This window comes from Rhinatrema bivittatum, chromosome 1, assembly GCF_901001135.1.
Source record: "Rhinatrema bivittatum chromosome 1, aRhiBiv1.1, whole genome shotgun sequence".
Taxonomy (NCBI): domain Eukaryota; kingdom Metazoa; phylum Chordata; class Amphibia; order Gymnophiona; family Rhinatrematidae; genus Rhinatrema; species Rhinatrema bivittatum.
This window is the reverse complement of record NC_042615.1, coordinates 533418592-533445926: the sequence shown is the minus strand read 5'-3', so window position 1 is coordinate 533445926 and position 27335 is coordinate 533418592. Positions and strand designations below refer to the sequence as shown.

At 41.1% G+C, this 27335-nt stretch overlaps 1 protein-coding gene across 2 annotated transcripts in view; it reads right to left on the bottom strand.

Annotated features, from left to right (window-relative positions):
- Positions 1-27335, bottom strand: part of RIC1 (RIC1 homolog, RAB6A GEF complex partner 1) — a 312556-nt gene that overhangs the window by 163744 nt on the left and 121477 nt on the right. For both annotated transcript variants that reach the window (XM_029613872.1, XM_029613883.1), the window contains exons 7-8: positions 19066-19157; positions 18406-18494 (exon numbers count right to left, since the gene is read on the bottom strand). In XM_029613872.1, the coding sequence (XP_029469732.1) occupies positions 18406-18494; positions 19066-19157 (181 nt within the window). The remainder of the gene's footprint in view (positions 1-18405; positions 18495-19065; positions 19158-27335) is intronic.

Here is a 27335-nt window from a genome sequence, read left to right as displayed (position 1 = left end):
GCCTCCTTGGCAATGTGACTCATTTAAATATTGCTCATGCACCCAGGAGAAGTGCCTGGGCACGAGTTAGAAAAGTGGGTGTTCAACAGAGAGTGCCCACTTTCAACACACTATTATTGCATTGGCCCCATCGTTTTTCCTGGATAGATGAGTACTTTAAATTCATGGTGGCTAGGTAGTTTTCCCAAGGCTAGCAAGACAATTTGAAGTCTTCAATATTCTGGCTGACCAAGTTCAGTCATTTCATTTATAGAAGAGTATTTCTAATTATTTTTGGATGCTATGGAGTAACTTTAAAAGATTCCTAAAAAAATTGTGTTTTGGCACCAGTGACATTGATTTCTCTTTGAGGGCTCGTAACCTACTGAAGGCTAATTCAAGAATTGTATGTGAATTATGGTTATTTTTACTGTAACCTGCTTTGATCTTTGGATAAAGCGAGAATAAATCCTTGTAAAAAAGATTTTCTTTAATGTTTATTAAAAAAATTTCTAGATCGCTTATCAATAATTGGTTTACAAAAGTATATTTATATAACAAATTAAAACTTTAAGTAACATGTAATGGTAAAAGACAGGGCATGATAAAATACTTCTTAAAAACAGACATAATATGATCACTCTACAGGATCATACATCCATACAACAATCAGAAAATCATAAATTTGAGTCATGTGTTAAAAGCCAGGTGAAAAATGTGCTTTGACCATCTTTCTGAATTTTAAAAATGATGGTTCAACCTTGGTATTTTCTGGCAGACTATTCCATAATACTAGGCCCTGGACACAGAAAGGTTGCTCAAGGGATTCATCCAATCTTATCTTCTTAAAAGAAGGGATAAATAAACCCAGAGATTCCAATCTTAAACTTTACCAATCCACCAGAAGTTTAAGTTCTGCATTAAAGGATAGCGGGGTTTATATCAATTCATACCTTTGAAGTCTAAAAAAGATTTTGAATTTTACTCATCACAAGATAGGTAGCTAATGAAGCTTAATCAAGATGAGATTAATATGTTGCTGGATCTATATTCCGGCAATTATACATGCTGTCACATTCTGTACCAGTTGAAAGGCACAGAGTAAACTGCGGTAAACATACATTATATAGCGCATTATAGTAGAGATGTGGTTCGGCCTTGGTTATCAGCCTCCCACAGGAAATTTCGGTTTCCCGCGGTTCGGGCCTTTTTTTTTTCCGGCCACCCCGAATTTCGGGGTTAGTGTGCACTAACCCCGAAAAACGAAATTTCGGGGAAATTCCCTTCGTTTTTCAGGGTGGCCGAAACAGGATGAATTAGGCAATTTTGTTGAAATTTCATTTAAGTTGTCTAATTCGTCCTAGACGAATGCACATCTCTACATTATAGTAATCAAAAGATGAGATGACCAACATATGCATTACTGTTTTCAAGTCTGTTTCATTTAAAATAGGATGCAATCTGCGCATGAGGCGTAATTTATAAAATGCGCTGTTTACAACCTTTACATGTGGCCGTAGTGACAGTTTGGTATCCATAATCATGCCTAAATTGTGTGCTTGCTTGGCAAACGTAATGAGCGTACCACCTATACTAAGTGGATATCAAGAGATGGAAATCTTGCAAGATTACAGAATTTTGGTTTTTACCATATTCAATGGTTTATGATTTGTGAGCCAAGTTTTCAGTATTGATAAGCGAGCAGAGACCTGATTGCTTCATCAACAGAGTTAACAGGAATAAAAAACTAAATCATCATCCACAAAGTCAAAAACATGAAGATTGGATAAAAGTTTACAGACTGGAGAAATATATATGTTAAAAAGTCGCCGATAAGGCAGAGCCTTGCGGCACACTGGTCTAAAGAAAACGGAGAGGATTTAGCTCCATTCTTAACAACCCTTTATTTGTGCTCGGGAAGAAAGGACTAGAACCATTTATATTGCCAATTCCTATCTGCTCGAGATGTTTCAACATCAAAGAGTGATCAATAGTATCAAAAGCTGCTATTACGTGTGGTTAAGAACCCTTTCCAATTTGGGTCCATTTGTCTAAAAATCAATCAGTATTGTCTCCAATTCCTGGCAGTGAGAAAGGGTCAGTAAGAAATCGTTCTTCCACTGCTGAAGCCAAAAAGCCATGGATTTTATTCCCAGCAGGCTCTATAAACAAGCTATAATGGAGAAATGCTGACTCATCACCGTTGAAGGAGATATAAAAACAATACCGTTTAATGCCTCAGGCATCTGGGAGAAAAAGGCACCATAAAGTTGTATGCTAAAGTTTAGGCATGCCTGCTCAAACTGTATATTTCAATTTCTTGAAGGGTGTGGTACATAAAAACAAATAAAAATAAATGAACCTCTAGGTCAACAGATGCTGCCACAACATTTACATGGTATACACTGCTAATCTTAAACCACCTGATTAAAAATGGGGGAAAAAGACCTCAGAAGAAAGCAGTTAATCAAAGTTTACAAAATTGCCAAGCTCTCAATCACTGGTCAAAAAACCCCCTCCTTGTTAATAGATATGACCAAAAATATTTCAATGCATCAAAATTGCACCGTGTCATAAACAAGCTAAAAACTTTAATCACTGAACTGTGTAGCAGGAAAGCTTTGTAATTAAATATGAGTGTATGGCAATTTTGTGAACTTTCACTAGTTGCTCCCTTCTGAAGTCTTTTTTTTTCCTTCTTTGTACTAATGAGGCTTTCATTTTGTATGCTTCTCATACATTTTTTGATTTTACTAAGTTATATATGACATCTTTCTGCAATTTTCAATGCAAAATTAATTTCAAAATGTTTAAATCAGAAACAGTGAATATAGTATGAACAAATGTTTGGGTACTTGACTCATTAAGCCTTCAATTAGTCAGGTGAAGACAAATACTCTGACCCTTCTAACCTTTGATTGTTACTGATCTACTTTCAACAACCACGGGCTCCTCTAAGCACCTGTCTGAGCATTTGTAATTCACTTTTTCAAAGCAGAGGAAGGCTATAACAAATCTCTAAATACTTCCAGCTAGCTATTTCAACTATCAGAAACATGGTTAAGAAATAGAAGAATTATGGGCTTTGTAGTCCCTGGTTTGCGTAGGGAGTGATCATTTCTGGTGACGTTAGAGAAGGACGGATATTTAAACTTGACATTTTGGACTTTGAGCGAGCTGAGACGCCATGATGCGGCATTGACTTTGAAGAGATGTTAGTTTAGTGTCCAGGTAAGCGGATATTTCTATGATATTAAGTAGATATCAACACAGCAATTTTTTGCAAATGAAGTCTGAAATGTGTTAGGTCAATGTTCTTCTAGAGTTGGATGTTTGAGAGAGATTTGTTATGAGCGAGATGGATTTAGTTTTAGAAAAGTGTGTGTGAGTTTTATTGTATGGTTCTTGTTTTAGGTTAAGAGAATATTGTGCCGATGGTGGATAATAATTATTTCCCCTGAAGAAGACTAATAGTCGAAACATGGCCCATGTTGGATGAAAATTCAAGAATTCGTTCCAGTCAAAAATTGGTGGCTGATGAGCGTCTGAATTGGCTAAGTATTCCATTTTCAAGACAGAGACATTAGGTCCATACTATTTTAATAGATGCGTTAATAAAGTATTGTTAAAAAATTGAATATATTTTTTAGTAGCAGAAGTACAAGAGACAATAAATGATTATAAAAGAACTGCTCAGAAGGCTGACGACTGCCTGAGGCCCATTGCGGGCGAGAGACAGTAGATTACAATTTTTGAGCATTTGCCTATGATATTGTCTCGTTTGAATTGGTTTGTGGTAATAGGATTGTATTCTATTTCCTTCACTTTGGTGTTTTTTTGATTAAGAAATAGTTACATGCAACTACCGAAATCAAGGCAAGATCTGGAAGATCTGCTAGAACAACCCGAAAACTGGTCAGATCTGCAAATGATCTGAAAAGTTTAGCAGGCACTGGAATAGTTATCCATAGATCCACAGTACAGCATTGCCTACACAACTATGACCTGCATGGGAGAATTGTCAAAATGAAACCTTTTCCAAGACCTCACAGAAGTCATCCCTAAAGCATCAAAACAAAGCTTTGATCCAAAAGGTTCAGACTTATAAAGTGCTTTGGACCCAAATAAAAACTGAACTATTACCACAACCACACAAGATATTGTAATTTCCACTTAATATTTGACAGTTGAACTTGCTAGTTGGAACCACTTAATGGGTTGTTTTTTGTTTTTGTTTTTTTTAAATCTTCCTTTGTTTTGGAAGAGTGAATAGCAGTATCTTCATTATCTTTTTTTTTTTTTTCCCAAAAATCATTTTTATTGAAGAGTTAAGACAGTACAACCATCAAAACATATAGAGGGTGCCCGATATCCTACAGCTGATCAGTAACAGCAATGTCAAACCATACCCAGTCGCTGTACATTTACCGGTAGTCAGGCGTGCTGCCCCACTCCTTTTCAAATTCCAGTGGATAGAAACCACCAGACAAATTTGCCAGATTATTCACACATCCCACTCATCCCAGTCATCCAGACTTGCACTCATCCATTCCCCACCCCCTCTTCCCTGAACCGCTAGGAGTTTAACACATAGGACTCATATTACATATTCTGTCAGTGAAAAGAGCCTATTAAAACAGTACTCTGGAGTCTAAGAATCCCTCCAACAAGTCCCTTACCCAGACCTTCGGACCCATGAAGTAGGATTCATTAACCATATACTAGCATAGTGTAATTACTTCCATGAAGAATGATACCCCATTGAAAGCATATGAGTTTGAATTTCCTGTGGCATTAAGGAAAAACAGGTAGCCCGGCATTGATTATATTCCTTGTCCGGCAGCCTCACGCCTTGCAACAAGGCTAATCTCTCCATTTGCATAGACGATGCAAGTCGATAGTACCATGCCCGTGTGGAAGGTAAGATGTTCGGTTGTATCCAGTCTGCCAGGACCGTACGGCAAGCCAGTAGTATTGCAGTATGTCCAAACCTGTCCAAAGATGCCTGATAGACTGGCACTACACCCCGCAGGCCCAACAGAAGAAGCTTCCCGCTCCTGCCAATTGTTGAATGAGTACATTGAGCAACAACAGTAAGTACTTCATTCCAAAACCCTGCCAACCATGGGCATGTGAACAGTCAGTGAACCAAAGTACCTCTGTCTTGAGTACACTTGATGCACATGGGCGAAGCAAGCCTCCCCATTTGATAACGTCATATGTCATCATCACATATATGATGTAAAATTTTAAATTGCAATTCCTGGAGTGACAAGTCCGGCAAACGTTTTGGCTTAGTTTTGAAACACGAAAGCAGGTATGAGGACACAGTCACCCCCATCTCCGTCCAGCATTGTGCCAGGTAGGAAAAGATGCCAAGGCGAACGAAATCGCCTGCCCACTTCACACAATCCTTTGATTGAATTATGCTTTAAGGCCACCTCAAAGACAGTCTGAGCAAATAGACATTCCTTCCTGTACTGGTCATTGGTCCATTTAAAACTATGCAAATAATGGCATGTTTGTAAATATGCAAAAAACTGCTTAGCTGGAATTCATATTCTGCAGCCAACGATGCAAATTCTTGCACCAGTGGCGTATCCTCATAATAAAATTGATAAGTGAATGGAGTCCCTTTTGTAGCCATCCATCAAAAATAGCATATAGTGTTCCCGTCCCGGGGGAAAATCCCAGTTACCCAGCAACGGCATTAATAGAGATACCAGTCCAGGCAAACTTCCCTGAACCCGGAGCCACCGCCAAGCTTGGCGACAGGAGTGAACCAAACTACGTGTGATTTGTAGAGAGCGATATACAGTATTACTAGTTTGTATAAGGTATAAAGGTGACCTTGGTGAAACCATACTAATGACCAACCCATCCTCACAGTAAGTGTAGCGATCAAGTAGCCATTCACCTACAAAACGCAGCTGACAGGTTACATTAAAAAAACGAATGTCTGGCAGACCGAGGCCCCCCTCCCCCCTTGAACACATCAACACCTTGTAATTCAGTCGGGCTCTCTTTCCAGCCCACACAAACTTTTGGAATGCTGATTGTAACCAATTGACGTCCCTGCCCGTTAACCAACAAGGCAACATGTGCAGCTTATAAAGTAACTTCGGCAGTAGAACAATTTTAATCAAAGCACATCTGCCAAATAACGAAAGAGGCAGGGTCCGCCACGTCTGGAGTTGGGCAGCCAAAGCTGCAATAAGTATTGGATATGTTTAGCTCAAAGATCTGCCAGATCTCTTGATAACCAAACCCCCAAATATTTTATTCTGTTTTGAGCCCAAGTGAAAGGAAAATCCCCCGTCCACTGACGCTGCACTGTAGGGTTTAATGCCAACGCTTCCGATTTTGCAAAATTAATTTTTAATCCTGCTATTCTGTGGAAAGCTGAAAAATGCCTGATAATGACTGGGATGCTAGTTTTTGGATTGCCAAACAACAAAATGTCATCAGCAAACAGTGCCAATTTCATCTGATGTCTCCCCAATCGCAAGCCCTTAAACTCCCCATCCAGCCTTAATTTAATAGCTAAAGGTTCCAACGCCAGAACAAATAAAAGAGGTGAGAGGGGGCACCCCTGTCGTACCCCACATTGAATAGGGAAGGGTGTAGACAATGTCCCATTATTGAGAAGGCAAGCACCAGGATTGTCATACAGCGCTTGCAACCAAGTGAGAAAAGGATCCGAGATACCATAAGTCTTCAGAGCCCAAAATAAGTAATTCCAAGAAAGGGAATCAAAAGCCTTCTCCGCATCCAGGCTCAGGACCACGCCTCCGTTGTTGGATGAAAATTTAACAGTCCGATCAGCCTCCTCATGTTCTTGACTCCCTGCCGCCCTTTAATAAACCCCGTTTGGTCTTCATGAATTACATAAGGCAAGAGGGAATTTAATCTAGCCGCAAGGACAGCAGAAAGAATTTTCAAGTCACTGTTAATAAGAGAAATTGGTCTATATGAGCCAACATCTTGCAAATCCTTGCCCGGTTTCGGCAATAAAACTATAGTAGATTGATTTTCCATGGGACTAACTGACGAACCCTGAAGCAGCCCATTATAATATTGCCGCAACACCGGCAGTACAGGGAATTTTAAGATCTTATAAAATTCCGGTCCTAATCCATCTGGCCCTGCCGCCTTACCTGGTTTTAAACCATGTATCACCGCCTGAATTTATATCTATTATAGGTTTATTTAGCATGGCCTGCTGTTCCTCAGTAAACAGAGGCCAAGGCATGTAATTAAAGAATTTGTCCCTCATCTCAGCATCACTAGGCCTATCCCTGTATAACTTGCTGTAATATTCATGCAATTGATCTATCGCCTGCGCGGTAACATGACACACCCCAGTACGGTCCTTAATCCCAGTGATGAAAGATTTAGGGCCCATGCACGTACTAGGTTAGCCAACAACTTACTAGCTCTATTGCCGTAACAATACAGCTGAAACTGATAATAGCATAAGGATTTGGACGCTCTCTGGTGTAAGAGCATATGCAACGTTTCACGAATACTCTGCCTTCTGTTTACTTGTCTCAGACATCTCCTGCATATGGCGAAGTTGAGCAGCTTTCAATTCTGCAGTAAGTTTAAGTATCTCGGCGTTTCTAGCCTTATTCTGAGTGGCAACGTATGCTATAATATGTCCACGCATCATCGCCTTTCCCGCTTCCCAGAGAACCCCAGGTGTTACCTCTGGGCTCGAGTTGAGAAGTATATATTCCTCCCATCTCTCCTGCAGGAAACCTGAGAATCTCTTATCCAGGAGGAGACCAGGAGGCAGATACCAGGAAAAGGGGGGGTTTCAAGGCTCGACCCAAAGTGATAACGATTGATACCAGAGCATGATCGGACAAGGCTATCGTACCAATTGTGGCCATCGACGTTTTGGGGAACAAGAAGTCTGAAATCAAAAAATAATCAAATCGAGAATATGACCCATGTGGGTGAGAGAAAAAAGCATAGTCTTGTTCTCCAGGGTGCAAAGTCCGCCAGATATCCAAGAGGCATAACTCTTGGCACAAAAAATTGGGTCCCTTTTAATTATCTCCGGGCTCTGCAGACTTAGATGGTTGACAATCCTCTTTTTTATTGGCCACAAAACTGAAATCTCCCCCTATCAACACTGCATGGTCTGTGAATTCTCTCAGTATCCCCAGTATACATGTGAAGAAATCGTGATTATAAACATTTGGTGCATATACATTACATAGAATCACATTTTGCTGGTTGCACAATTCCTGGACAATGATGTAACGACCTTCCGGGTCTTGCCAAACCCTCTCCGACTGGAATGGCAATTGTTTATGAATTAATATTGCAACCCCTCTCCTCCGTGAGTTATAGGAGGAGAAAAAAAACATTGCCCCACCCATTCCCTTTTCAGTTTAATATGTTCACCCGCTGATAAGTGGGTTTCCTGAAGAAACACCACCTGCGCATTCATGCGTTTAAATGCCATCAAAAGCTTCTTTTGATCGGAGAATGAATGCCATCTATATTAAGAGAAGTAAATTTTACCGCAGCCATCACACTAAAGTCTTAGAGGCTCAGCCCAAAGAAGATGTGCTTAGAAATTGTCAATGTATAAGATCCCTCAGCTCCCCAGCCTGAGCCTCCGGGATCATAGGAAAACATCGTGGACTCTGCTTCACCAATGTCCAGTATAGACTGTTTCCCATCCAAAAATATGAGCATCTTTCCTAGGGGTTCCCCTTGCCCTCCCCCATTCCTCAGCATCCAGTTCCATACATACCATGCACACCATACATACCAGCTAACACTCCATGCATACTTGTGGCTTGCAATTAGCATCCTTAGGAGGCCCAGAACTCCAACATACCCCCGCTTTCGAGGCATGCCAAAGTTCTCCTCCGACCCCTCCCCAAGTTACTGTGTAGATAGAAAAATTGAACAATTATTACGAAACCTTACAGTATAACCTTGTAACTGTTGAGAATTTAAACGAAAGACAAACTGCGGCGTCAAGGAGTTACCTCCCCCTCCCTAGCCCACCTGCCAAATAAACCCCCAATAATCACACACAAATAAACAATATACATAAGACAATAACTGAGAGGCAATGATACTATCTCCAATCATCACAAATCTGTATTATCACCTAGAGCAAGTGTCCAGTTCCGCCCCCCGAGGACAGCCAACTTCTGGCCACATTCTATTGTGAGTGACATCTACTTGACAGCTTCTTCTCCAGTGGGTCCTTCCGGAGCCAAATTCGCCAAGAAGGCAGAGGCATCATCCGGTTTCAAGAAGAAGGTCTTGTTATCATGGTGTATCCTTAGCTTTGCCGGATAAAGCAGGACAAACGCGATGCCTCTCTTATGCAACTCGGTACATGTAGGTGCCATTGCTCATCGCTGCGTGGCTACCACCGCTGAGAAATCGTTAAAGAGCAAAATGCGGTTTCCTTCATATTCTATCACTTGGCGTTTGACATTCGCGCATCAGCTGCACCTTATGTAGCCAGTTTAAAATGCGTAACATTACAGGTCTTGGTCTATTATCTCCTTCCTGTAGAGGCCCCATCCGATGAGCACGCTCACATCGTATTTGGCCCACCAACGATGTCATTCCCAAGTGATTAGAGAGTCAATCCTCTATAAGATGATACAGCTCTAATTCCTTAACTGTCTCTGGAATTCCAACTATTTTAATATTATTCCTTCGGTTTCTGTTCTCTTGATCATCAATCCGGGTCAGGAGTACTGCCTGCTGTTCTTTGAGTTGTTGGACCTGCCGTTCTGCATTTACTAGCCTGTCATCCTGATCACTTATCCTTTGCTCCACACCATCCATTCGCTTGGCCTGCCCTTCCAATGTCCCCTTTATATCATCCATCATAGTCTGCAGCCTGATGAGTCTCTCATCCAGCACTCCTGATACCCGAGATGAGATTTGCAGTAAGACATCCTCTGAAACTGATGTGAGTTGTTTCGCACCCTCCGCATTAGTAGCCATTTTGGCTGCGGGAATTCCACGCTCAGGACAGGCCCTTGAACTCCTATGGCGCATTCCTTATTTTCCCCCCCGCTAGACTTTATCAGCGCTCAGCCGTCAGTCCACTCTAGGAAAGTCTGTCTGCGCCGTACTATGTCCAGCAAAATTTTTAGGGATCTTAGTAGATGAGAAAATGAGATAGGTAAAGATCACAGAGCTGGGTGCCCTATCTTCGTGCAAGCAATGCTAGATAATCAAAGCAGTGTTGGGGAATGCTCCAGAAAATCAGAAGGGAGGTCAGTATTGAGAAGAAGTGCCAGAAAGCCAGTGATTATGTGAGTTGCCAGCATAATATTCTAAGATATTGTATCCAGTGAAATTGTCAGTGATCTCAGCCAGTTAAGATCATAAGGCCAAACACCCTGTTTGCAGGCAACAACCGCAAATTAAGCAAAGCAGCTTGTTTGTTCACTACATAAAGTCAGCAGGGAGGCCAGCAGTAATGAGGACTGTCAGCAATGCCAACGTTTAGGTAAGCTCTCAGATTGCTAAATGGAGGACTGCCCCCACTATACTGCCATCACACTAGAAGAACTAGGCCAATGAATGTGGTTTTTTTTGTTTTGTTTTGTTTTATTTAAGGTGTTATTGCTGCATAACGATTTCTTCATGAGTAATGCTCCGTGCAATGGGCCCCTCCGCGACTGAGAATATCAAATCGGCAAGCCATGCCCCAAAAAACAAAGATAAAGACACGCTGCAGTTGCCGCCATCTTAACCACGTAGCTGTTCTGGGAAAGTTGGTCAGCGGTCCGCGCTCGTTTTCACAGCCCTAGTTGTCTGCTGCCTTACCATGTTCAGATTATTGGCGCTGTCTTATGGATCGTGTGCTCTCTGCCCCCGTGATTGCTTCCCCAATCACTGCTGCTGCAGACTGAGAGCTGAGGTTAGCATTCCCGTCGGGTAAGCACCATTTTGACTACAGGAGGTGTGAATCCAGCTCGTGGAGCCAGCGGTCCGCTCCTTCGGTATCCAGCTTTCCGCACCGCGACATCGGGGCAGGGGTATACGCGGAGTCTCTCCGAGAAAAGATGGGAGAAAACGCAGCCGTTTCAGCCCTTTTTTGGTGGGGGGGAGAGAATCAGTAGGGAGCCGCGGAGCTCTCACTGCCGGCTACGCTCCGGGTGACGTCATCACCAGAAGTCGTATCTTCATTTTCATATGTTAAGACAGCTGCTTAGAGGAGCCCATGGTTGTTGAAAGTAGACCGTCCAATTACACAACCTGAAAGGTCAGAAGGGTCACAGTTTATATTCAACCCTGAAATTGTCCTCTTCGGGCCTAAAAAAAAATTAAGTAGTAGAGAACCAACTGAAAGGTGTCCAAACTTTTGCACATGCCACACACAACTTTTTATTATTTTCCATCTGTTTAAATCAGCAAATAGTAATTTATCATTAAAAACTGCAGAAAGAAGTTGAGTAACTTTGTACCATGTAGAAGTTGTGTCAGCTTCTGATTTAAGAGATTCGTTGAAACATACAATTTTACCAGTGGTGCCTAAACTTTTGTACACAACTGTAGCTACCATGTTTTTTCCCTGAATATTCAAATAAACTAAAAAATCCCATAGGAGGTAAGTTATGCTGAAGTTCCTGGTTAACAATGCTGAAACCACTTACAACCAGAAATCATCTGGTAGTTTTGGAAATCTCAACATTCAAATATCTTTATTAGACCATACATGAAAAGCTAGTGTCAAGTGTGTGAAATTCCTTCTTGTTTTTGTGCAAGAAGAAATATATACATGATAGCAAAGTAGCTTACCTACCACAGATGCTCTCCATAGACAACAGGACAAATCAGCCACACAAGTGGATGACGACAGACAGTGCAGACATGGAATAAACTCTCTGAACTCAGAAAGTAGGTTTTCTTTTTAGCATATGTGGAAATTCCCGTGAGGCTGCTCCACGCGAATCTCATCAGTTATTTCATGAATTGGGCTTCAAATCTATGGGGAATTATTCTGCTGTCCAAGGAAAACACTTTGCTTTCTTTGTCGACAAGCAGAACAAATTCAGACACACATGGGGGACTCCCAAGCTGAGTGCTGCATAAAGAATTATTTGTAATTTTCTGTATCAAGCCAACATGAAATTTGGTTGAAGAGAGGCTGGTGGAAAGTTGAAGCTTTTAATAAAAAAATGTCTTCGCTATTGATTGACCAAAGTTACTCTCTCTGCGAGAATCTTCTTCTAGACAGTAGTGTTTGACAAAAATGTGTTCAGAGGATCAAATGATCACTTTGCATATTTCCAGAATAGATGCAGAGCCAAGGTGCACTAAGGAAGTTGAAGTTGGTCTTATTTGATGAGCTTTCACTTTATTAGGAAAGTGAATGCCTGCACTAGTGTAATAGTAGGCAAAAGTGTCAGAAAGACAGGTAGACAGTTTTATAACAAGTAATCCTTGTTTATACTTGGGTCATAATAAAAAGTTAAGATTTCCTGTCAGGTTTCAACTTGTGCATGCATTACCATTGATGAGTGTGCCTGAACAGAAAACCAACATGGAGAAAAGAACATGACCCAGAATCCTCGGTTTTCTTAGCCTGCCTTAGCTGTATGAGCTCTGTGACTTATTGAGAATGACTTGCAGAATTCATAGGACATCTGGACAAGCAGTCAAGCTGGCTCCATAATGTGACGCCTCTTCATAGGGTCACAGAAAGCAGAAACCAACGGAGGGACCTTCAGGTTTTCCTGTCATAATAGAGGCACTTCTCTCTCAGGGGTTTCTATAAACAATTTCAGATGTGTTAATTACCCTGACCAGCAAGATTCTAACAGAACAAAAGACTATCCAAAGAGTGATGGTAAATGGGCCCCACCTGGGAGAAAAACTCAAGGATAGCTAGTGATCTTATCATGCTGTTGACATGACAACCAAAGTAAATTATTCTTCTCTAAGGCAGTCACGCACACTAGAATCTTCCACAATATTGTATGTTATCTATAAAAGAAGGATCACTTACTGTATACGATGAGATGCTGGTGGTCTGTCAGAGACAAGGCATCAGTATCTCCCCAAAATACTTATATTGTTCAATAAATAAAACTTATGCTTTCAACAAAAATCTAAGTGTTCTTGTGTCCCTGGCCATAAGCATCATAAATAATGGTGTGACGCTTAACACCATAGATCTCTTGTACAGTCTAAGGTATGTTCAACTTTGTTAGAATAAAGTCTTGGGAAAAATGTATGCAGTACTATGGATTGTGTTAAACAGAGAAACTAAACTTATGGGCCAATTTTAAAAAGGCCACACGCGTAAAAAGCAGGGGTTATGCACGTGGCTGGGCCTTGCGCAAGCCACGCACATTTTAGAACAGGCCGGGCCATGTGAGTAACTCCCATTATGCACAGAAGTGCCAGGCCCTGAAAAAGGGGTGGGGGCCAGCTGGGACAGCAGCTATTAGACCCTATCCCGGAGAAGTGTGTGCTGGTAGCCGGCCGATGCGCATAAGTTACTTCTGCTCAGAAGGAGCAGGTAAATTACAAAACAAACAAAATAAAAAGCCTAGTTAGCATTAGTATAGGAGTCAGGGAGGATAGGGGAAAAGGAAGGGTAGACAGGGGTAAAGGAAAGATTTCAGTCCTCATTTGGAAAGGTTGAAAAGTTAATAAAGCAGCAAAGTTAAGTATGCAAAAGGGCAAGCAAAACCTCTTCCATCTGAAGTTATAAGAATGCTTCATAGATGGTCTTATTGCTCCTAGTAGTACTATTTAACATCTGAGAGTAAAGGTAACACCTTCACTACTATCCCACACAATATTCAACCTGTAAAAGCTGAAGGTTATGGGGTGAAGAATTTAATTATACTGTTAGCGAATTTGGGAGAATTTGGAAATTATTTTATTAAAACATTTGTATGCTGGCATAATCTACAGTTTTAAGCAGTGTACAAATACATGTATTGGCTGTTTGAAGCCATGGCCATACTCAAAATAGGGTTATCAGAATTATTTTCCCCCTGTCCTCTTATAATTTGGAAATTGTTTTGTCAATAAGAGTTATTGATGGAAAATTATATATTAGACCTATTCCCCAAGAGACTACAAAAGAATCTGATGCTACAGCATGTGGATCTCACCTTTTTTGGAGCAATAAGGAGGAAGTTTGTGACTGTCCTATTTTGGTTCTCTTATCTTCCCATCACACTTTTAGCATTTCCTCTGGTGGATCCTCCTCTGTATGCTTCAGGGTTCTATCCTGGGCCCTCTTTCTGTATATTAATTTCCTTGGTGGTCTGATTTTCTCTCATGGGTTTTAATACTATCATTATGTTGATTCCCAGATTTCTCTTGCTACACCAGAAATTTCATCACTGGTCTCCTACTGAGCCATCTATCCACTACATTCTATCAAAAATTCATCTGAGCAAATTATCTTTTGCCAAAGTCACTATACCCTTATAACCTGTCTTCTCAAGCCACTACATTGGCTCCCTATCCATGCATACAATTCAAGCTCCTCTTACTTCACTCTGCAGCTCTTCACTACCTCTCTCTTTACACCGTTTCCTCATCCAATCCACTCAGACAAGTCACTCCTATGTCCTTCTCTACCAGTTCTGTGCTTTCCACATTGACTGCATCATACGCTTAAAATAGGCTTCCTAAGCTGGCACATCATGCTCCCTCCCTTGACTTATTTAAATCCGGTTAAAAAAACCCACCCTTTTGAGTTTACCTTTACATCTTAACCTCTGATTGTATCACTTACAGCCTCATATTTTTTAACCATTGTCTTAAATGAAATTCCTAAAGTTTCTTTTACCCTATATATTTGCCTGGATTAAATTGTAAACTATAAGCAGAGATGGTGTCATATGCTTTTGGACAGCACAGCATACATCAAGTAGCACTATAGAAGTGTTAAGTAGTAATAATGTAATACATTGCTACTATTTTGTCTGGATTTGAAATGTTCCTTCAAGAAAAATAGTTGGAACACCAGAAGAGCCTTGAAAATGGCTTTTAGCTCTCAGATTTGTGCAGTTCTTTTCTTGTTTAGACCAAGTGTCCCGTCCCTTTCCCCCCCACACCACCACCAACTGATAGGCTGCATCTGTGGTTAAGATTTGTTGAAATTGTAGAGAAGGAAAAGGTTGACCTGATGAGAGATTGGACGGTAGCGTCCACCAACTCAAGGATCAGGAGAGAGAGACGGAGAGAGGTAGCCTGTGAAATACTGGTTAGCAATTTTGATTCCAATGGAGTTTGAGGGAATACTCAGATGCTCTCATGTGTAGTCACGCAAAGGATGTAACATGGACTGTGGCTGCCATGTGTTTTGACTGATACTGTTGTCTAGCTGGAGAAAGGATGAACTTTGAGTTAAGTTGTTCATCCTCTGAAGAGAAAAAAAAAAAGTCTTTCTAGTCTATGCATCCATGTATGTGCTGATGAATTCCAACTGACGGATTGGAGTACGGTGGGATTTCTAGCAATTTAGGATGAAATCCAGCAAAGACGCGATTGTGGATGGTAAAAGATGTGTTCATCTTCAGCTTTATAAAGATCTGCTCAATTTCAGCCATTTGTCTAAGTATGGGAAAACTAAGATTGTTTTTCTTGACATGGGCAGCTACCACTACTAGACAACTGGTGAAGACTCTTGGAGCTGCAAAGAGGACAAATGGAAGGACTTTGTACTTGTAATATTGGTTCGCTACTTTAAACCAAAGATATTTTCTGTGATCAGTGAGAATCGGAATGTGTGTGTAGGCTTCTCTGAAATCCAAAGTTAATAGCCAATGGTCTGCTTCCAAGTGAGAATAGATGATACTGAAGTTCATTTTGATCTTTTCTCTCAAGGTACTTTTAAAATTCCTAAAGTCCAGGATAGGGTGGAGACCTCCTGACTTTTTTAGACTCAGAAAATATTTTGAATAAAGCCCTTCTTTTTCTTGCAATGGAACAGTCTCTATCACCTGAGTCAATGATAGTGAGGCCAATTCATCTTTCAGAATTTGCAATTGGTCTGAAGGATTTGATGGGGACCGTGAGACAAAAGAGGCAGATCTTGAAAATTTAGGCAATAACCACTGAAAATTATGTTTAAAACCCAAAGGTCTGTGGCGATAAGAGATCATTGGGCTGGAAATGTTAAGGTCTTCCCTCCATTTGAAGAGTTTTCCCCAAGGACAGAAATGATATGATTATGAGTCAAATGTTAGAAGTGTTTTAGCGATGACCGCTGGGTAGACTTCTGCCCAGCCCTTTCCCCAGGACAGGATCTGGTTTGTGGCTGTTGAGGCTATTGAAAACATTTCAGATATAGATTCTTGTCCATGAGAATTACAGTATTGTTTCCTATATGTTTTATATTTCTTTTGAGATGAAAATGGATCTGTGGTAGCTGCAGTAAAAGTTAAACTATCACCAAATAAGTTATCACCTGAAAAGGGTGCATTTGCTAATTTGTCATGGACATCTCTTAATCCTGATGCTTTTAGCCAAGCAAATCATCTTGTAGCTATTACTACATTGAAAGATCTGGAAGATGTGTCAAAACTATCATATATGGATTTGATAAGGTATTTTGTGCACTAATTCAATACAATAAGATATGAAATAATACTCTGTGTCCCATGAAAAAGAGACAGAGGAGTTCTTTATTTTTTTGTTAAGTATTATATAGATATTGCACCATCTGGAATTGGTGAGCAGAGATTCTGTTTTGCAGAATGGTTAACTGGAAGATTTTCTTCCTTTCCTGGCAGAGGGCTGGAAAATGTTTTTGACTTTTTGGCTCTTGAGAGGGTTCTCTTCCTTTCCTGGTGGAGGGCTAAATTGATTTTTTACTTTTTGGTTATGTAATAGCTGAATCTTCTCATGTTCTCAGCAATTTCTGACTTTCTATTTCAAGTCTATTCTATCTACTTGTAGGTAGACAGAGGTGTTTGCTACATCTTTATCGAGAAGATCAGAAATGCTTTGTGTGCCAGTAAAGCACAGGGCTGTTTTAAGAGCATTTATAGACTTCAAAATACCTGGAAAGTCTTCTGTAGATTCCATTTCCTCCTGTAGCTGAAAAGGCATAGAAGCTGCCATTTTTTTGTATAAAGGTCAGATAAGACATCTTCTGGCAATATATGGGTCCTGAAGCAAGTCTGGAGCATTACAGAATGAATAATAGCAATATGAGTTATAAGAGGACTGGGGATCATTTTCTGTATCCATGTCCAATCACTGTGGCAATATGGATCTTTGTTTAGAAGCTATAGGTGATTGAGGCTTTTCCAATTGAGTATCTGAGCCTTTTGATAAGGAAAAATAGGAGACATTCAAATTGAGTGGCAAATTTTTTCAACACTGGTAATGCCTGGGAAGCCTGTGGCGGAATAGATTGAATATCTTTCATATATTTGTGCACAAATTCTAGTCACAATTTTTCCATAAAAGAATGGCTGTCACTAACACCGGAGAAGAAAGTGGTTTTTGTTTTTTCGGCACTGAAAGAGAATGGCATTGAGAGTGGTGTCAAGACAGCTGATATGGACAGCACTGATAAGTTCTGCACGGAGAAACAAAGTCAAAAGCATAGATGCTACAGGTTTTGTCAGTGCTGAATTCTTCTGTGTCAAAGGTTTATCTGTGCGGTGACCCGATCTTTATGCCTAAGAGGAAACCCCATTTCCCCTGCTTCTATCTGCAAGGGGAAGAGTCACTACACTAGCATTTTGGCACACCTTTTTTTCTTATGAGGATTTGGCCTCCTTTCTCTGAGGATAGGCATCACATTTTAGCTTGAATTCACTAAATTTCAGAGCCCTCAGGGACATCCTTTCATATATCAGGCAGTTACAATCATGTGTCAAGCCAAGGCAGTGGACACAGACTTCACAGAAGTCATCAATAGCCATTTAATGCTTACAATTAGCATAAAGCTTGAAAGGCTATCTATCCAACATGAGTAAGAAAAAAAAAAAGTGTTTTGAGGAGACTCAACAGGAAAAAACAAAAATCCAACGAACTGAAGAAAATAAAAATACGAACCGGAAAAAACACGACAAAATGAAAAGCAAAACAAAACATGAGTAGCAGAAAGTATTAAATATATCCTTTTGCTTCGATGGAAGAAAAGTGACTAAGGAGACTCAGAGCAACTGTGCAGGAACCCTGCGCATGCTAAGAAATACCACTTTTCTGAACTCAGAGCAAATGTTTGCACTGGTGCTGTCCAATGACATCTACATGCGTGACAATTTGTTTCTGCCTGTTCATTGAGAAATATGGTTTAATACTGCTTTCATGCTCTAGTAAATTTAAAAATAAAACCATACAAACCTAATGTTTATATGAAAGCTTCAATCAAGACTAGATATGGCTCAGAACATAAAAAGTCAGATGTGCCAAACTCTTATCAAAGGTTATAAAACTCACCAGGATATTGCTTTGGAGTCAGCTCCAACTTATGAGACAGCTGCATGGATCCTGTGGTATTATCTATTGTATAAACTTGTACAGAGCCGCTAGGAAAAAATAAAGAACACACATGACTTAAAGACTGTTTTTGGAAACTTGCAAGTGACAACCAACCCATTACTGCTGAAAATGCATACCTTATTTCATGTAGATACCTGATTCAACCAACAAATATGGACATAAGTACATATAAAAATAGGTCCTTAAGCTAAATTTTAATTAAATGTGTTCAGACTAGAGAACTCAATAAGAGGGTTTTTATGAAAAATGTAATACATAACTATCATAATGGGGTCTTATTTCTGTTCATAACCTGGGTACCAGCAAAAGCACAACTCTGGCAATTCTCTCATATCAATTATTCAAGTAGCAGCAGCATCCATCCAATTTCTTGCTCACGCTACAGTCCTAAGATATGTAATTTATTGCAGCATTACACAAATTAACCACAAATTTATATTATAGTCAGTAACCATCAAGTGCTTGGGGATCAATAGTTAAAGTCACACAGAAGCTTTTGGTTTGTTTTTTTTTTTCTTTAGGATGAAAAAAAACAAACAAACCACACATGTGCATGCATTTACCCCATAAGCTTTGAAATGGTAAGTTAAGACTTACTTGGCACACCCAAAAGCCATTAATCTGTATTTGTTGTTAACTGCCACACATGTACCCTCAACAACGTCCTGGGCCCAAACTCCATGAAGCTGCTGTAAAAAAAAAAAAAAAAAAAGGAAACAGTTGCTTACTTATAAACAGGTATTCTCCAAAGCCAGCAAGATGTTATTCCTCACACACGGATGACGACATCAGATGGACCGTGACAAGAAAATTTGATTTCAAAGTCTCTACAAACTTTGAACATGCTATACTGCCACAGATCCACTCAAGCTCCCCCACCTACCGCCAATTTATAGTTTAGCTTAAACTTGGAGAAATAGCTTCAAGGGGAGGTGGGTGAAATTTCTGAGGACTGACATCCTGCTGTCCTCAGAGATTGCCCGTTACAGGTTAGCAAATCTGCTTTCTCCAAGATCAAGCAGGATGACAGTCCTCACACATAGGAAATCCCTAGCTACAGACTGCCCAAAATTCCACAAAACAAAAAGGGGGGTGGGGGGGCGGGGCCGCAAAACTCGAAACAGTGCCAATGGCCAAAAACTGTTTTTGGTGGAACAAACCATTTTTTGTATTTTCTGTCTTTTTTTTTTTTTATATGGGCAGCCTGGAACCAAAATTACAGGCCCCAAGAGTCTACACCTTACAGACTCTGAGAGGGTCTATACATCAAAGATATTTTTCAAGACAGTCTGGTCAAACTTACTGTCGCATCAGGAATCCCTGACCAAGCAATAGTATGATGTAAATGTATGGAGAGAACTCCACGTTGATTTTAGGTGGGCTACCAATACCATGGTTCCGACACTCAGGCCGATTTAATATAAGGTGCAGGAGAGCAGGCGCTCCGAGTTGAGCGCCCAGACACCTCTCCTGGGCGCACGATTTTGTATTTCAATGAGGGCCCAGCACTAATAAGGAGGTTCTAGGGACAATAGCGCAACCCTAGCACCTCCTTATTAGCAGAAGAGGCGGCTGTCAGCGGGTCCAACAACCATCATGGGTTTTCGAACCCGCTGACAGCCACAAGTTCGGAAAACGGATGCCGGTAAAATTGAGCGCCCATTTTCGAACCCGCCAACTGGTGGGCAGATTTTTTTAAATTTTTGGTTCCTCCTACTTAATATCACTGGGATATTAAGTCTGAAGGTGTATAGAAAATTCTGCTTTTCTGTACACTTTTCAGGGTCACTTCCAACTTAACGCCTGCCCTTGGCAGGTATTAATTTGAGAGTAAAATGTGCGGTTTGGCAGCACATTTTACTTTCAGTATTCCGGACTAATAGGCTCATCAACATGCATTTGCATGTGATGAACGCTATTAATTTCGAGGTGGGGGGGGGGTTTTTCCACACACTACTACCCCTTACAGTATAAAGAGTAATAATAGCACGATAAAAACCCGCAGCCAAACAGGGGCTAAACGGTGCGCTCCACAGAGTGCACCAGTATCAGCCTGACTGTGAACCTGGACATGGCCCACCAGATTCAGTCTTGTCTGGGCATAAGAAAAACAGATGCAATCTGCTAGTCAATTTGATAGACTGCATTTGGAAATACTGTGTTTCCCCGATAATAAACCCTACCTTGAAAATAAGCTCTAGCTTGATTTTCAGGATTTTTGGAGTAGGGCTTGAAATATAAGCCCTAGCTTTTAAGTGGATGCGCGGTTCCACTCCAAGACTTGCCCAATGCCTCCCCCGCCCCCCCCCCCCCCCAAGACTTACCGAAAGTCCCTGTGGGAGGGGGGGCATATGGGGGAGTTGTAAAAACAAAAACACCCCCCAAATCCACCCCAACCCTTCAATTTTACTTCATTGCACCCCCCCCCCCCCCCACCCTCCCGATCCCCCCTAAACTTGTAGAAATTGCCTGGTGGTCCAGCGGGGGTCCCGGGAGCGATCTCCCGCTCTCAGGCCGTCGGCTGCCAGTAATCAAAAAGGCGCCAATGGCCCTTTGCCCTTTCCATGTGACAGGGGCTATCAATGCCATTTGGCCGGCCTCTGTCACATGGTAGGAGCACCAATAGGCTGTCATGGGTTATCAGCGCCATTTTGATTACTGGCAGCCGACGGCCCGAGAGCGGGCGATCGCTCCTGGACCCCTGCTGGACCACCAGGCAATTTTTGCAAGTTTTTTTTTTTTTGGGGGGGGGGGGGGGGGTGCAATGAAGTAAATTTGAAGGGTTGGGTTTGGGGGTTTTTTTTTGTTTTTTTAATAACCCTGTTGTAATTAATCAAATTTGAAGGGTTGGAGCAGGTTTCGGGTATTGTTTCGGGGGGAGCGTCTGAAATAAAATCGGCCTTGTTGGCCATATGATACCTAGTACCGTGTTTCCCCGAAAATAAGATATCCCTGAAAATAAGCCCTAGCCATTTTTTCGGAGATAAAAAAAAGAATATAAGACCTGTCTTATCGGAGAAACACGGTAGCAATTCCAGGTTTGCGGATGTCAAAAGAAACAAAGAGCTGGGTGGAATTTCTAAGGACTTGAGACTGCTCCTGATAGAAAGCCAAGGCTCTCTTACAGTTCAAATTCTATAGCACTTACTCACTGTTGTGGCTATGTGGCCTGGGAAAGAATTTTGCAAGGACAATTGACCAGTTAAGGTGGAAATCTGATACTGCCTTAGGCAGGAACTTAAAATGTGTGCACAGAACCACTATGTGCAAAGAATGTGAGAGAAAAAACTTGGTATAAGGAAGGTGACGTCACTAAGCCTGGAGCTCACTGATTCTGCAGGTTGAACTGACCGCCGGCAAAAATATTATCTTCCCAAGACAAGTGCTTCAGTTCACAAGAGTCTATAGGCTCAAAGAGAGCTTTCATCAGTGGGATCAGTTCCATGGTAAAGGCTTCAAAAGTGAAACAAACCCCACATGAAATGAACAATTAAAGGCTGTGCAGATATAAGTTTACTTTCTACATGGTAGTATTAAGCACCAACTGCATTAAGACCTGACTCAAAGATGCAAAAGGTAATCAAGCAGTTTGTATGCTGAACATGAGAAAGGATATAGGGGCAAGGGTGGCCAACTCCAGTCCTTGAGAGCCACAAAGAGCTGGTTTTCAGCATATCCACAATAAATATGCATAAGGTATATTTGCATACAATGAAGGGAGTGCATGCAAATATATCTCAAGCGCATTCACAGTGGATATACTGAAAACCTCGCCTGTCTGTGACTCTCGAAGACTGGAGTTAGCCATTCCTGATCTAGGGCTTTCACCTTACACCAAAAGACAAACCCCTTCCATATCAACCCATAGGATTTCCTTGTAGAGTCCCTCGTGGTAGCCAAAGAACACAAAAGACATCCTCAGAAAGATTCAGGGATTATAAAGCTACATGCTCAAACATCCAGGCTGAGGGTCAGGGTCCCGATATGTTGGAATGGTGTAACAGCCCCTGATCTTGAGTGATGAGAGTTGGAGAATTCCCCAGCCTGATTGGAATTCTGATAAGATATCTTTCAGGAGTGGAAAACAAATCTGTCTTGGCCAAAAGGGAACTATGAAATGGTCTGAGTTTCAACAAAGTCTTTCAACGAATGTAATTGAAGGATACATATATAGTAGACCTTGCTTCCAACTTAAGACAAACTAGCCTTAGCTGCCTTTTTCCTGTGCCCTTTCTGGAGCAGATGAGCTAGACCTTTCTGTTCAGAGGGGATGCAAATGGTTCTACTATGGGTGTGCCACACTCACTGAATATCTTGTTTTTTATCCCCCAATTCAGAGAACATTTGTGGGGTTTTTCGATCCAGCTTAGTCTGTTGGCTAGGACATTGTCCTTTCCAGCCAGGTGTGTGATATTGAGGTCCATGCCCTGAGATACACCCAATATCAAAACTGGACAATCTCCTGACATAGGAGGTATGATTCTGTTTCCTCACTGCTTGTTGATCTAGATTACCACTTCTTTGTTGGTCAACTGATCACTGAAAGCCTTCAAAGTTTATTGAACCTTATCTGATGTATACCCCTGGCCAGACATGAATCTGCTACCAGGACAGGGAGTTCTTCAGAGGCTGTCGCTATGATTTGAGTGATTGTGATCTGATAGTTCATTGAGAAGACATGCCAAGGGAATAAACATGGACTGCTGATGGCATGAGGCCCAACAACCTCAACATGTTCCATGTTGGTGCTTGCTAACATGTTCCTGTCCTCTCCACTGTTGATATCGGTGTGTATACCCAACATGCATAGAAGCACTGCCACCACTGCCAGACATTTTGTGAACATGCATGGTGCTGATGCCAAGCTGAAGGTTATTATGCAATACTGGAGGTGATGTTTCCTAATTACAAATCTGAGATATTTTCTGTGACCTGAAATATCTAGGGGGCTGTAAATAGCCTTTAGAACTAGAGAGCATAGCCCATTCCTTTTTTTGAAAAAGGGAATCAAGGTGCCCAGAGAAATAATCTTGAGCGTTTCACTTTTTAGGAATTTGTTCAACACTCTTAGGGGTCTAGGATGGCGTCCCCCTGTTTTCTTTGGGATCAGAAAATACTTGGGACTAAAATCCCTGCCTGCTTCCTCCTGGTGGAATTGGCTCAACAGCTTTGGCTTCTAAGAGGGAAGCAGTTCCTGATACTGAGAAACCAACTAAGTGGGTTTCGGTGGGTAATTTAGAGGGATGTCAAATGAGTATAGTCTGTATTCTTTTCATATTATGCTGAAGACTCAAGTGTTCCACATTATTCTAGGCCAACTGTCTACATAAAAGCTCAGCCTGACTCACAACAGGAATGTCCTCTGCCACAGGTACTGGGATCTTGACTGTGCTCTCTATAATCCAAACACTATCCCAGGCTTTGGCTGGTACACTGGTTATGGCTTTGGAATTCTCTGCTGCCAAAGAGTGAGCACGAAGACCCTACTGTTGATGGAACCAAGGGGGAGGAGGAAAACATCTCTTGTGATAGAAATGCCTCCATGGTGTTCCATTGAGGTACTTCCTAGCCGAGGAGGGTGGCTCTGGAGTGGCAGTAGAGCATGGTCTTTAATCTGAACAGCTTCTTTAAACTTCTCTGAAAAGATTCTTCCCACTGCAAAGCATGTCAGTCTTTCCTGGACATCCAGTTGAAGGTCTGAGACCAATCGAAGGTCTGAGGCCTTTGGGTGCAAATACCCACTGCAGAAACTCTTAATTCCATCTTGAAAACATCAAGGTCAATCTGACCATTCGTGTTCCACACTTCATGCCCTTGTTCACTACTGCTTTGTTATGCTGCTTTTGAAGAAGCTGCTCTGCTGCCTCATGTTCTTCAAGATGTCCAAAATATATTGGCTCATGAAGAGCTGATAGGATGTTATGTGGGCACTGAGCATAGTTCCTTGAAAAACCTTCCTTCCAAGACGCCTTCCCTGGAGGAACAGAGGAATGGGTTCTAGACCTCTTGGCTTTCTTCAGAGCAGATCTGACCACCACTGACTGGTGTGAGTTTTTGCTTCTTGAATCCTGGAACCTTCTGGACATGATATATCGCATCTGCCTTCTTGTTCACTGGATTCAGAGGGAGTTCTCCTATATTCTCATCTTCACCTCCTGAAGGATCTCAAGGATGGGAACTACTACAATATCCTTAGAGAGCTCCACAAATTGACCATATATCAACTCCCACATTAATGACCAAATCACTCCCACATTAATTGTTTTACACTGGTTACTGATAACATTTAGAATAGATTATAAAAACATACCTATTACATAAATCAATGCTTAATAAGGTTGAAGGGCTAAATGCCGCTATTCATTTGCATACTCAACAGAATTTAAGGTCCGCAAACAAAGGCTTGATGACAGTGCCTTCAGTTTGAACTGCACATTTGAGCAAAGTGAAAGAGAGAAAGCTATTTCAATTACTGGTCCTAAATTGTGGAATTCTCTGCCCATTGAATTAAGACTGCAAAAAGACTTTTCTGTTTTTAAGAAAGGCTTGAAGACTTGGCTTTTTAAACTAGCATATGAGAATAATGTTTAAGATAAGGCAGCTTTTTTACTCTGGCTGGCAGGATGCTTTGGGGTCTGGACATTGAGTAAGATCTCTATTTTATTTTAATCTTTTATCTTTCTGTGTTTTTTTTTTAATATATTTTATTTTTTACCTAGGCATTGCTTGTTTTTATTTTGATGTTATTTATCATGTAATTTATAATTTTATGTACTTGTTATTACGTTTCTATTTTTACGTTGTAAACCATTGTGATTGATTACAGAATGGCATATAAATACAATATACAAGTAAATAAACTGGAGAATATCCAGAATCTTCATCCTAGACTCTTCCTCCTCTGCAACATAAAAGGAATGGCATTTGCCATTCTCTGAATAAAGCTAGCAATGTTGCTGGGCTATATTTGCCAATTCTAAAATCCTTTTCTTTGTGGTCAAGCTGTGAATGAGGGTCAGAGTCTTGCAGAGGGGATACAGCTAAACATCATAGCTGTCCCCAAGCAAAGTACATATATAGGGATGCGTAACTGCCATGAACCTCTTATACAGGGGGAGCTTGCCAAAGTCACTGGCCTTCTCTTTTAGAGGCATCTCTTTTAGAGGTAACTCAGTGTCTGAAAATAAAATCGTGACTAGTGCCACCTTGATGCCAGTGCACCATGTGGCAGCCAAAATACAAAGAAACTTAGAAACAGAAAAACCTAGGTGACTAAAGGGAGACAAAACACGATTGCAGGATCCCTGAAGGACAAGTACTGCTCTTTCAGTAAGCAGATTACCTAATAGGAGAAACAAAGAACTGCAACTTATAGGCTCTGAGGAAAAGATGAGGCTGAAGAAGTCCACATGTAGATGTGTGGCAGTATAGCATGCGATACATGCCCAGTAGGGCATGCACGAAGTTTTAGAAACTTCGCAATCAAATTTCTGTGCCAGGCTCCATCGGACGTTATCATTCATGTGGGAGAACTGCCATCCTGCTTGTCCTAGAAAAAATGAATATGTGCAATTGTTTCAATACAAGAAGCATTTTTTTGGGCTGTCCCCTTAGGTGCAGCACAGCATTCAGGTCTGCTGTCCAAAGGAACTGAGTGGCACTTTATTGGCACTGCTGCAAACCCAGTCACCCCGAGTAACACTGAGATATTGTTTTGAAGGACATTTCTTTCCGGTCCTCTGTCTGGCAAGGGTTCTCAGGCATCCAAATATACCATACCATGGGGAAGGGATGGGGGAGGAATTGGGGTAAATAATGTTTAAAACCTACAAAATATGTTATCATATTTATAACGATGGTGAGCCTCAGGCTGTTTATTCTTATGAAACAGCACACAACACTTCTCCTAGTTTCTGCAACAATTTTCAGTACAGTGTAGTTGTAAGCATAGGACCAATTCTTGAGGAAAGGCTCACTTTCTAATTTGTATCCCCAGATATAACTCAATCTGTGGAATTTGGAAATGAGGCTAGTGAAATGGTGGTAATCAGCTCACCTGACGATGACTGTAGGTAAGCATTTACAAATTAGTGAACTTTTCACAGAAAATTTAGTTCCTAATCAGAATGATTTATTAGATCATAGTGCAATCACACTCCTTGTCATTACCGTTAAACTGTTTTGTGTAGAACTAGCATAAGTTCTGCCATACTGTGTCAGACCAAAAAGGTCCATCAAGTCCAGTATCCTGATTCCAACAGCAGCCAATCCAGGTCACATATATACCTGGTAGGATCCCAAAAGGTTGATACATCATCCCATGCTGCTTATCCCAGGGATAAGAATTGGAATTTCCCAAGTTCAGCTTAATAATGGGTTTATGGACTTTTCTTCCAAGAACATGTCCAAACCTTAACTCAGCTACACTAAGCTTTTACTACATCCTCCGGCAATTAATTTCAGAGTTTAATTATGCGTTGAGTTAAAAAATATTCTCTCTTATTTGTCTTAAATGAAGGAAAGGATAGTGAACTATTTAAAATCCGATGGGTTGATGGACCCGAGGCAGCATGGATTCAACAGGGGAAGGTCCAGCCAGACAAATCTGATTGACTTTTTTGATTGAGTGACGAAAGAACTGGATGAAGGAAGAATGCTCAATGTGATTTACTTGGATTTCAGCAAAGCTTTTGATACGGTCCCACATAGGAGGCTCATGAATAAAATGAGAAGTTTGGGTGTGGGCACCAAGGTAGTGGAGTGGATTACTAACTGGTTGAATGACAGGAAACTTGTATCATGGTAAATGGAACCCGCTCTGATGAAAGAATGGTGTTAAGTGGCGTGATATTAAGATCTGCAATAAA